This window comes from Salmo trutta, chromosome 18 (genome assembly GCF_901001165.1).
Source record: "Salmo trutta chromosome 18, fSalTru1.1, whole genome shotgun sequence".
NCBI lineage: Eukaryota > Metazoa > Chordata > Actinopteri > Salmoniformes > Salmonidae > Salmo > Salmo trutta.
In genome coordinates, this window is record NC_042974.1 from 47,988,150 (window position 1) to 48,000,406 (window position 12,257).

Genomic DNA, 12,257 nt, shown 5'->3' on the forward strand with positions numbered 1-12,257 from the left:
AAAACCCCTTATTCCAACTTGGGTAGATCTGTCTACCCCCCCCCCCCCCCAATCACACACACTCCATTCAAACCATTGAAGAGACACGTTAAGAGTCCATGTTAAAAGCACACACATTAAAGTTTAATGAATGAAAAGTGGAGGAGGTTCAGTAAACATTTTGTCGGTGGCGATAGATAAAGATAGATCGATAGATACTACATACATTCAGCATCACTGGGACTTCAGTTCAATCCCACCATCACACCTGCAACGGAACACAACCAAAGCAACAGAAGTAGCACATCTGTAGGAAACAGACCAGAGAATTATTATAGTTTTTGTTCTTTTTTTCCCTTTTTTTTTTTACCAGTTCAATACAACAGAGACACTGCGTTTTTTCACAATGACATGATACGGAGTACAGTTCTCTCGCGGATGGTGGATGAGTCTTTACAGTTTCACCCTAGAATGAATGTAATCCGGCTGAATTGCAATGATCAATATCCATGTTTGCAAGTATGAAAGTCATTTTTGTGAGAACTGTGATAAACTCATGTTGAAATCTGTGAGGCATAGAGCTAAACGTTAAGCTAAAGGATGAGATGACAGTTCATCAATATCATACAATGTGGACACCATAGGATAACCTCAGGGATATATAAGACAAGGTTAACATTGGGGCAAACAAGGAGTCCACTGCAACAGGACGCTCTGGGTAGAAGTTGTTCTTAAGCATAGATCTAGGATCAGCATTCCGTCCCCAAAGCTTTACCTTAATCATTAGTGGGGAAAACCACCAAACTGACCACAGAACTGTGTCTAGGGGCAACTTCATCCTACTCCGCAGGAAACCCGTCCTGTAGGTCTCCCACTTAGAAAACAAAGAGGATGTGGTCTCTTTATACTGGAAACTAAACAGGATAACAGCTGAACCATACCGCTTCAGGAGTGAGCTCAATTCATATTTATACACATTTATACATTCAGGTTGGACTGTTCTACTCTGCGATTGGCACCTTTTCATCTCTGATTCGTGTTCTATAGCCAGTCAGAATGGGGACATCTAGGGCTAAATCCATTTACCGTGAATGCAGTCTCCGCTAACGCTGGAACATTGCCTTAAAATTTCAATCACCCTATAATTATCTGAGCATGTTAAAATAGGATTGCTGTAAGTGGATCCAATGGCAAACGTACAGAAAGATGGCAGGTCTACAGTTTGCTGACATTCAGCCCATGGCCTCACCATCTTTTCACCTCCCACCACAGTACAATGATAAGATGGCAGCACCAATTTAATGCAGGCAAAATGTAGACACCATCTTTGTGAATATCCACAATAATTAAGCTTCCGACAGCAGCTTGATTTCAGTCGACTGTGACTTTCACTTAAATCTTATAATTACTTCTACCACGGAAAATGTCCCTAATTTAAAATGACAGAAATTCAACCTAATACTTAAACAAAATCAACACAAGACGATCAGAACCCTTTCACAATATTTCAGAGTATGGTATAGTAAATACAGGAAAAATGTATTTCAGAGTGGGAGGGGCATCTCACTCATTTGCATTTTAACTCCACCCACTCGGGCCCAACAGCCAATGAGGAATGTGTCTGAGCCAGAGGGGAGGAAATACTGTCACAACTGGCTATTAAGTGATGTCACAAATACCTTACAGCTTTTTTTTGTTACACTAGTTTTTATTTTAACTTTTTTTATTTATTTTTATTTTTTGAAAATCAGCAACAATTATTATGCCTTTTATACTCTACAGGAAAAAGCTTTAAGATAAAATAAATAAAAAATAAAACAAACAGCACACAGACTTTCAAATGAATTAGATGTCATATTCACATGGAAGACAACATATACAATATTAAACATGTTTCTACATCAATACTGCTGCCTACACAACAAGGCCAACCATTCACTACCTTGTTTTGGACAATTACAAACTACCTTGTTTGAGCAAGTGAAATAAACAAATAAAAACAGCTAGGGAACCAATCAAATGCCATCCTGCCTGTTCCAATAGAAGCTTCCAGAAAACAAAGATTTACTCTTTAACATATAAAAATACTATACCAAAATGAAATACAAATATATATATTAGAATCTGTTAGGCATTTCTGTATAAAGAGAGGGCTAAAGGTGTTAGGTTACATCAGAAAACAAAATATAATAACAAATAAAAACAAAACAATGCAAAACAAATAATTGAAATTAGACGTAACAAAACAAATATTCTGAACCTTTTTGTTCCGTAATAATAAACATAATAAAAAGCTCTACATATCAATTTGCAAACTTCTCACATGCAACAGTTTGCACACATTTAATACTGCAGGCATTGAGGGGAGGGGCCTAATCATCCTCCTGCTCAAGGGGGGGGGGGGCTTATGCAAATCATCCTGAGGCAATGCATGCTGGGGGATTGGTCTCCACCGGGTACTGCCTGCTCCAGGTGGGGGTATAGCTTATAGCCTACTGTAGGGGAATGGAAGGTTTACCTGCCTCACAATGTGTATCAGACAGCCCCTTCTGACTGCTTCGAATGGAACGACCCTTCTGCTCAGACAAGAATGTCCTCTAGTGTGGTGCATGCGTGCATGTTGTGTGTATGTGCTGTGAAGGGCAAATGACTGTGATTCTCAGTGCTGGTATTCAGTGCAGTGGTCTTATCAGTAATGAAAAGAATGGACATCTCTTGTTCTAAAAACTCCAGGATAGAGTCCAATAAGAAATCGGCCTAGCCCAGATATAGCCCGACCTAGCCCCAGCTCTGCTCAGCACAGCTCAACTACAATCTGGCCCATCTAAACCCGACCTAGCCCCAGCTCTGCTCAGCACAGCTCAACTACAATCTGGCCCATCTAAACCCGACCTAACCCGGCTCAACTCAGTTACAGTCCAGGCAAGCTTATACCAGCCCACACCAGCTACAGTCCAGTTCCAGCCCAACTCCTGCTCAGCCCAGTCCTGTCCTGTCCTGCCTAACCAAACTTAACTACAACCCAACTCTACTATCCTCCCCCAGTCGTTTTTATTTATTTATATCTCTGTACCTCTTCCCTCCTGCCACCCCGACCAGGCCGGACGTCATATTACACATACTGCCTTCAGGAAGCAAAGAAAGCAGAGGGTGCTTAGGCTATCTGAGGCCTAATGGATGGATGAGCCAAGGGGACAAAGGTTTAGACCAGGTGTGTATGGGGGGGTTGGTTGATGTCTGGCTCTGAATGCAACACCTTCGCATCTCTAGAACCCTTCCAAACAATGTTGCAGATACAATGGTTTGGTTGTTGTTGTTCACACTTCTCCATGTTGTTGATGTTTGTTTTCTCTGTGTTTCTGTACGTCACACAGCCATGGAAGGGGAGGAAATGTCCTATTTTACAAACATTGTTGTCCATAATATATAGATAGAGGTTTTATATAGATTTCTTTATACTCTCTGGTTCTCTTACTTCTTCCTCCTCTCCGGTTCTCTCTCTCTCTCTCTCTCTCTCTCTCTCTCTCTTTCTCGCTCTCCCTCTGGTGCGCTCGGCGGTGGCGGTAGTAGGTTTGTGTGAAGCGTGCTACATGCAGCCCACGCAGCCACACTTGATGGTCTTCTCCACTTCCTCGCTGAACGAGGTTCCATCGCTGCACTCAAAGGTGTATTTCCGGCGTTTCATTCGCTGGCTGGCACAGCAGGCACCCGTGTCACAGGCGCCGGAGCACTCTACCCAGGAGACCATGCGTGTGGTCTGACAGATGGTGTACCCACGCTGCACCTGGTAGAAGTCCCTCACGGGCTCCCCTCGACACTCTGACTCTGTGGGTGGAGGAACGATAAAGACACATTCTGAGACTATGGTATGATGAACATCAAGAGAAGCCCCTCACCTTAACATTAAGATACATTTTAAGAAAGTTTGTTAAACAAAAAAATGCTAAATGTTTCAGACACAAAATCATCCTTTCATGGGTACCTGTAGTTGGTTTAGGCTGGATTACCTCTTGGTCTGTTGGTATCAAAGACAAGCAACAACAGAGACAAACTAAGTAAACTAGGATGCCAGACAGTCCACATTCCTCCTATCTGCATCACAGAGCTCTCCAGTGTATCCACAGTAGTAATGTGTGTGTGTGTCTCTTATCTGCATCACAGAGCTCTCCAGTGTATCCACAGTAGTAATGTGTGTGTGTCTCCTACCTGCGTCACAGAGCTCTCCGGTGTATCCACAGTAGTAATGTGTGTGTGTCTCCTATCTGCATCACAGAGCTCTCCAGTGTATCCACAGTAGTAATGTGTGTGTGTCTCCTACCTGCGTCACAGAGCTCTCCAGTGTATCCACGGTAGTAATGTGTGTGTGTCCCCTATCTGCATCACAGAGCTCTCCAGTGTATCCACAGTAGTAATGTGTGTGTTTCTCCTACCTGCGTCACAGAGCTCTCCAGTGTATCCACGGTAGTAATGTGTGTGTGTCTCCTATCTGCATCACAGAGCTCTCCAGTGTATCCACAGTAGTAATGTGTGTGTGTCTCCTACCTGCGTCACAGAGCTCTCCAGTGTATCCACAGTAGTAATGTGTGTGTGTCTCCTACCTGCGTCACAGAGCTCTCCAGTGTATCCACAGTAGTAATGTGTGTGTGTCTCTTATCTGCATCACAGAGCTCTCCAGTGTATCCACAGTAGTAATGTGTGTGTCTCCTACCTGCGTCACAGAGCTCTCCAGTGTATCCACAGTAGTAATGTGTGTGTGTCTCTTATCTGCATCACAGAGCTCTCCAGTGTATCCACAGTAGTAATGTGTGTGTGTCTCCTACCTGCGTCACAGAGCTCTCCAGTGTATCCACAGTAGTAATGTGTGTGTGTCTCCTACCTGCGTCACAGAGCTCTCCAGTGTATCCACAGTAGTAATGTGTGTGTGTCTCTTATCTGCATCACAGAGCTCTCCAGTGTATCCACGGTAGTAATGTGTGTGTCTCCTACCTGCGTCACAGAGCTCTCCAGTGTATCCACAGTAGTAATGTGTGTGTGTCTCTTATCTGCATCACAGAGCTCTCCAGTGTATCCACAGTAGTAATGTGTGTGTGTCTCCTACCTGCGTCACAGAGCTCTCCAGTGTATCCACAGTAGTAATGTGTGTGTGTCTCCTACCTGCGTCACAGAGCTCTCCGGTGTATCCACAGTAGTAATGTGTGTGTGTCTCCTACCTGCGTCACAGAGCTCTCCAGTGTATCCACAGTAGTAATGTGTGTGTGTCTCCTACCTGCGTCACAGAGCTCTCCAGTGTATCCACAGTAGTAATGTGTGTGTGTCTCCTACCTGCGTCACAGAGCTCTCCGGTGTATCCGGCCTCACAGTGGCAGTAGGCCTCTCCTGTATCAGAGATCTGGCAGCGCCCGTGTTTACAGTTGTGGCTGCGGCAGGGGTTAAACAGCTCCCCCTGCTGGTTACACAGGGCACCACGGTAACCCTCCACACACTCACAGCGGTACGACTGCAGGTCCAGGGGAATACACTTGCCATGCACACACCTGGGGAGAGGGAACATAAATAAATCAATCAGCAGTACAGGTCAGCTAAGACTAAGAGTCTTGGGTTGAACATATGTAAAGACTTTTCTCAAACCATTCATATGAATTGCATTTTGAGACTTAGTGAAAACCAGTTGAAATGCAATGCATTATCATCATAACCCCAGTGAGTTTGTACTTACTTGCTGCCCTGGCATGGGTTGGTGGCCGGCTGGTCACAGTGTGGTCCGTTCCAGCCCGGCTGGCAGTGGCAGACTGGTCCCTGTGCCCCGTCCGGCTGGCAGATACCATGCAGGCAGTAGATCTTCCTACAAGGTTCACAGCCTGGCACCACGCCCGGCTTCATCTGGGTCTTAGTGAAGTCCTGCAGCTCGTTGTTAATATACAGGTTCTGGATGCAGCCGTGGAAACTGGAGCCATTCTGGATCTGCCAGAGCCGGAAGGCTGCCGAGTGGACATCCACGGGCATACCTGAGAGATGGAGGATAGGAGGGGGAGGAGAGATAGGAGGAAGAAGGGAGATGTTGGTTAGAGATGTATGAGAGTGGAGAACAGGAAAACAGAGAAGCCGTTAACAAGAGACTGATATGGAATGAAGGAAGAGGCTTTTTCAAAGAGACATATGCAACTGGATATAATTATTTACATTTGAATATTTTCAATTCAAGAGTTTCTCTGATATAATAGTGGTTTGACACTAATTCAATTCTGAAATGACAGTATATGAGGCACAGAGTCTTTGAAACAGAGGACAGTGAAAAGGAGAAGGGGTATTGGCTGATGTGTACTCTTCTATACAGTCACAAACATACACCACAGCACAGTACAGCACCACACCAAGACATCACATCACATACTCTGAACACACAGGCATTTCTGATATCAGATCAATTCTGTTTCAACAATCAATGCTTTGATACCAAGAACGGCCAGTCGGGTTACAGAGTATAAGTTGTACAGGTGAAGAAAAGAAACCAGGAAAATGATGATCCATGCCAATAAACCACGCCACATATCCAGAGTGAAGACTGTGTCTGGTAGGACAGAGATAGGGTCCTATAGGAGTGTGTTTTATAAGGATCACTGAAATAGAATAGAAGACTATGTGATGTATTATATGTTAGGAATACTGTATGTATCCTGAATACTGTATGTATCCTGAATACTGTATGTATCCTGAATACTGTATGTATCCTGAATACTGTATGTATCCTGAATACTGTATGTATCCTGAATACTGTGGGCATTAAGGGGTGATGCTCATAGGGCCGAAGGACAGGGGCTATATATTACTATATTAGTACATTGTGTTGCTGATTGTGTATGGCTTTATATGTAATAGCACCATTGTCAGGCAGGAGTGTGTGGCTTTATAGGGGTGTTTACCTACAGTATATGTGTATGCAAGTGTGTGTGTGTGTGTGTGTGTGTGTGTGTGTGTGTGTGTGTGTGTGTGTGTGTGTGTGTGTGTGTGTATATTGTGTGTATGCTGGAGTGCTCTAACAAACACAGTCGTAGTGGGGGATGGACTGGGTGGATTGAGGATTGGAGTTGGATAGGTTGCAGGATTGGATCGGGATATAGCTCGTTTGCGGTGGTTGGGGGTTGGGGTGGTGGTTGGGGTGGTGGTTGGGGTTGGGGGTTGGGGTGGTGGTTGGGGTTTTGGGATGGGGGGGTTGGGGTGGTGTTGGGGTGGTGGTTGGGGGTTGGGGTGGTGGTTGGGGTGGTGGTTGGGGGTTGGTTGGGGGTTGGGGTGGTGGTTGGGGTTGGGGTGGTGGTTGGGGGCTGGGGTGGTGGTTGGGGGTGGTGGTTGGGGTGGTGGTTGGGGGTTGGGGTGGTGGTTGGGGTGGTGGTTGGGGGTTGGGCTGGTGGTTGGGGTTGGGGGTTGGGGTGGTGGTTGGGGTTGGGGTGGTGGTTGGGGTGGTGGTTGGGGTTGGGGTGGTGGTTGGGGGTTGGGGTGGTGGTTGGGGTGGTGGTTGGGGGTTGGGCTGGTGGTTGGGGTTGGGGTGGTGGTTGGGGTGGTGGTTGGGGTTGGGGTGGTGGTTGGGGGTTGGGGTGGGGGTTGGTTGTGGTGGTGGTTGTGGTGGTGGGTTGGGGTGTGGTGGTTGGGGGTTGGTTGTGGTGGGGGTTGGGTTGGGGGGTGGGGGTTGGTTGTGGTGGGGGTGGTGGTTGGGGGTTGGGTTGGGGTTGGGGTGGTGGTTGGGGGTTGGGATGGTGGGTTGGGGGGTGGGGGTTGGTTGTGGTGGTGGTTGTGGTGGTGGGTTGGGGGTGGGGGTTGGGTTGGGGTTGGGTTGCGGTGGGGGTGGTGACATTGACAGTAGTGTAGTAGTTGTAGTGCCTGCAGCAGAGGAGGAGGAAGTAGGTGTGTTCTGGAGAGGGCCCCTACCCCCCACGTATAGCGGAGCCTCCCCGTTGAGGGGCCGGACCCCCCTCAGGCTGTCCATGGTGGTGGGGAGACCCCCGTCGATGGACAGGTTCACCATCTGGTCAATGGTCACCAGCTCCACCGTGTGGAACTGACCGTCGTTGATCGTCTCAGTACTGTAGACAGAGCGAGGGAGGGAGAAAGAGAGAGAAATATACAGGGGTTGCTGTTAAAATGTTACTCTTGCACTTATGTATATGTGTGTGTCTGTGTGTATGTGTCTGTATGTGTGTGTGTGTGTGTGTGTGCATTTGTCTGTGTGTATGTGTCTGTGTGTGTGTGTGTGTGTGTGTGTGTATGTGTCTGTGTGTATGTGTGTGCGTGTATGTTTCTGTGTGTATGTGTGTGTGTGTATGTGTCTGTGTGTATGTGTCTGTGTGTATGTGTCTGTGTGTATGTGTGTATGTGTGTGTGTGTATGTGTGTGTGTGTGTGTGTGTGTGTGTATGTGTGTGTGTGTGTGTGTGTGTCTGTGTGTATGTGTGTGTGTGTTCTTATGTGTGTGTTTACCTATAGATAGCATGTCCAGGCAGGCTGCCAGGGTCGTAGCTGACCTTAACGTGACCCTGGAACAGCTCTACGGCGATGTGGTCGTTGTCCCCATTATACAGCAGGATACCGTTGTCCTCCGCTGTCGACACCTGGGGGCAGATATCACAATATAATAGCATATATTGTGATGATATGATATGACATCATGTCCTACATTAGTTACAAAGACTGAACGTTAACTTGAGATCCTTGTACGTAACTCAAATATTCTTGCAAATTTCCCTTTGACAATACAGTCCAAAAGTCTAAGATACTGTACATGCATGGATCTCAAACACATGCCTGTTGAATTGCTGATTCAGTACCTGCACTGTATAAGCTGTGTGTGTGTGTGTGTGTGTGTGTGTGTGTGTGTGCGTGAGCGTGTGCGTGTGCACTGTGTACACATTTAGCCTGTGAGTGTGTGTTACAGTACCTGTAGTGAGATGTTAGATACCTGCAGTGTGATGTTAGCCTGGGGCCAGTTCTTGAGGTCAGAGAGAAGCAGGTAGGAGTCTCTGTCTACGAAGTTAACACTGACCAGCTTCTCACAGCGAGGCCCTCCGAACCCAGGAAGACACTGGCACAGTGCCCGGCCTGCCCGCTCCACACATGGGGCATCGTTCTGGCAGTCTGCCAGGTCACACAGAGACCGCGGGAAGGAGGGCACCTCACACAACTGACCACTGTGGGAGGGCGGGGGTTGGGAGGAGAGAGCGAGAGAGAGAGAGAGTGTGAGTTCTAAGGTGTGTGTGAGTTCTAAGGTGTGTGAGTTCTAAGGTGTGTGTGAGTTGTAAGGTGTGTGTGAGTTCTAAGGTGTGTGTGAGTTCTAAGGTGTGTGTGAGTTGTAAGGTGTGTGTGAGTTCTAAGGTGTGTGTGAGTTCTAAGGTGTGTGTGAGTTGTAAGGTGTGTGTGAGTTCTAAGGTGTGTGAGTTGTAAGGTGTGTGTGAGTTGTAAGGTGTGTGTGATTTCTAAGGTGTGTGTGAGTTGTAAGGTGTGTGTGAGTTGTAAGGTGTGTGTGAGTTGTAAGGTGTGTGTGAGATGTAAGGTGTGTGTGAGTTGTAAGGTGTGTGAGTTCTAAGGTGTGTGAGTTGTAAGGTGTGTGAGTGGTAAGGTGTGTGTGAGTTCTAAGGTGTGTGAGTTGTAAGGTGTGTGAGTTGTAAGGTGTGTGTGAGTTGTAAGGTGTGTGAGTTGTAAGGTGTGTGTGAGTTCTAAGGTGTGTGAGTTGTAAGGTGTGTGTGAGTTGTAAGGTGTGTGTGAGTTGTAAGGTGTGTGAGTTGTAAGGAGTGTGAGTGGTAAGGTGTGTGTGAGTTGTAAGGTGTGTGAGTTGTAAGGTGTGTGTGAGTTCTAAGGTGTGTGTGAGTTGTAAGGTGTGTGAGTTGTAAGGTGTGTGAGTTGTAAGGTGTGTGTGAGTTCTAAGGTGTGTGTGAGTTGTAAGGTGTGTGAGTTGTAAGGTGTGTGAGTTGTAAGGTGTGTGAGTTGTAAGGTGTGTGAGTTGTAAGGTGTGTGAGTTGTAAGGTGTGTGTGAGTTCTAAGGTGTGTGTGAGTTGTAAGGTGTGTGAGTTGTAAGGTGTGTGAGTTGTAAGGTGTGTGAGTTGTAAGGTGTGTGAGTTGTAAGGTGTGTGTGAGTTGTAAGGTGTGTGTGAGTTGTAAGGTGTGTGTGAGTTCTAAGGTGTGTGTGAGTTCTAAGGTGTGTGAGTTGTAAGGTGTGTGTGAGTTGTAAGGTGTGTGAGTTGTAAGGTGTGTGAGTGGTAAGGTGTGTGTGAGTTGTAAGGTGTGTGAGTTGTAAGGTGTGTGAGTTGTAAGGTGTGTGAGTTGTAAGGTGTGTGAGTTGTAAGGGTTGATAAGGTGTGTGAGTTGTAAGGTGTGTGTGAGTTGTAAGGTGTGTGTGAGTTCTAAGGTGTGTGTGAGTTCTAAGGTGTGTGTGAGTTGTAAGGTGTGTGTGAGTTCTAAGGTGTGTGTGAGTTGTAAGGTGTGTGAGAGTTCTAAGGTGTGTGTGAGTTGTAAGGTGTGTAAGTTGTAAGGTGTGTGAGTTGTAAGATGTGTGAGTTGTAAGGTGTGTGAGTTGTAAGGTGTGTGTGAGTTGTAAGGTGTGTGAGTTGTAAAGGTGTGTGAGTTGTAAGGTGTGTGAGTTGTAAGGTGTGTGTGAGTTGTAAGGTGTGTGAGTTGTAAGGTGTGTGAGTTGTAAGGTGTGTGAGTTGTAAGGTGTGTGAGTTGTAAGGTGTGTGTGAGTTGTAAGGTGTGTGAGTTGTAAAGGTGTGTGAGTTGTAAGGTGTGTGAGTTGTAAGGTGTGTGTGAGTTGTAAGGTGTGTGAGTTGTAAGGTGTGTGAGTTGTAAGGTGTGTGAGTTGTAAGGTGTGTGAGTTGTAAGGTGTGTGTGAGTTGTAAGGTGTGTGAGTTGTAAAGGTGTGTGAGTTGTAAGGTGTGTGAGTTGTAAGGTGTGTGTGAGTTGTAAGGTGTGTGTGAGTTGTAAGGTGTGTGAGTTGTAAGGTGTGTGAGTTGTAAGGTGTGTGAGTTGTAAGGTGTGTGAGTTGTAAGGTGTGTGAGTAGCTGACCTGTAGCCGTCGAGGCAGGAGCAGGAGTATCCGTTGAGTTGGTCGACACACTGAGCTCCGTTCTGACAGCGATTCTCCTCACAGTCATCATAGTCCACACTGCAGTCATCACCGACGTAGCCCGGAGAACACACACACCTGCAACACACACACAAATGTTCATGTTAACGGTAGCTCACTGAGCTAAAGCCTAAGTCTGGGTACCAACACAAATCTTCAAGTCAAGCACGCACGCACGCAAGCACACACACACACACACACACACACACACACACACACACACACACACACACACACACACAGGTTGACATTGTGTACTCACTGAGGTCCAGTAGAGCTGATGAGACAGGTAGACTGGTGTTGACACGGACTGACACCTGGAGCACACACATCCTCCATCTCCTCACACATCTCCCCTGGAGAGAGAGAGATACATTACATTTACATACCAAAGTAAAGCAAAGGATGTAAAAGTCAACCATAATAGGCACACTCAAATGTGATAGGCTGGTCTAGTGGAATATGTAAATGTGTTACCGGTGTAGTAAGGAGGACAGAGGCAGGTATAGTTGTTGACACCATCTACACAGTTAGCTCCGTTTTCACAGTCGTTGTCTTCACAGTCATCCATGTTGGTCTGGCAGGTAGGACCTTCAAAACCAAGGGGACAGGCACAGCTGTAGGCCTCCTCCTCCTCCTTGTTTAGTTGGCAGGTGCCCCCATTTGCACAGGGGTTACTGACACAGACGTTCAGAGCAGTCTCACAGTTCCTACCCTGCAGACAAACAGAAAAGAGCGATGGTCACCAACCAACTCTGCTCCCAGAGAGCTCCAGTATCTGTGAACAAACTGATTACATGCATCAAGTGAACGTCTCTCATTGAATTTCAAGTTAATGATTTTTCATGAATTGAGTCAGGTGTGTTAAATCCGGGCTGGAATAAAATCCTGCACATCCTGAAAACAGGCTTTAGAAGTGGAGAGGTCTTGTCACAAACATCAACAGCCACAAAGTCGATAAGTAAGTGTTAGAGCGGGGCTGGAACAGAAGCCTGCCCAGCCTGTAGGTAAAGGGTTAATGTGACATCTCACCTTGAATCCAGGAGGACAGCTGCACCTGTAAATCTCCACCAGATCACTGTGACAGATCCCCTGGTTGACACACGGACTGGACAGGCACGGGTTACACTTGGCCAGGACGCCACTGTCCACCTCACCTACACACACACATTGTA

At 46.6% G+C, this 12,257-nt stretch overlaps 1 protein-coding gene across 9 annotated transcripts in view; it reads right to left on the bottom strand.

Moving 5' to 3' along the window:
• Positions 1 to 101: 101 nt before the first annotated feature.
• Positions 102 to 12,257, bottom strand: part of LOC115153405 (slit homolog 1 protein) — a 166,661-nt gene continuing 154,505 nt past the window's right edge. For 2 of the 9 annotated variants that reach the window (XM_029698826.1, XM_029698823.1), the window contains 11 exons: positions 12,115 to 12,239; positions 11,560 to 11,797; positions 11,345 to 11,438; positions 11,023 to 11,160; positions 8,926 to 9,154; positions 8,448 to 8,578; positions 7,900 to 8,054; positions 5,696 to 5,984; positions 5,302 to 5,513; positions 3,962 to 3,994; positions 102 to 3,804 (listed from right to left, as the gene is read on the bottom strand). In XM_029698826.1, coding sequence (XP_029554686.1) covers positions 3,566 to 3,804; positions 3,962 to 3,994; positions 5,302 to 5,513; positions 5,696 to 5,984; positions 7,900 to 8,054; positions 8,448 to 8,578; positions 8,926 to 9,154; positions 11,023 to 11,160; positions 11,345 to 11,438; positions 11,560 to 11,797; positions 12,115 to 12,239 — 1,883 coding nt within the window. In that variant the 3' untranslated portion in view covers positions 102 to 3,565. Of the gene's footprint in view, positions 3,805 to 3,961; positions 3,995 to 4,744; positions 5,242 to 5,297; positions 5,514 to 5,695; positions 5,985 to 7,899; positions 8,055 to 8,447; positions 8,579 to 8,904; positions 9,155 to 11,022; positions 11,161 to 11,344; positions 11,439 to 11,559; positions 11,798 to 12,114; positions 12,240 to 12,257 lie in introns of those variants that run through there. The other 7 variants (XM_029698824.1, XM_029698822.1, XM_029698828.1 and 4 more) reach the window with 5 other exon arrangements.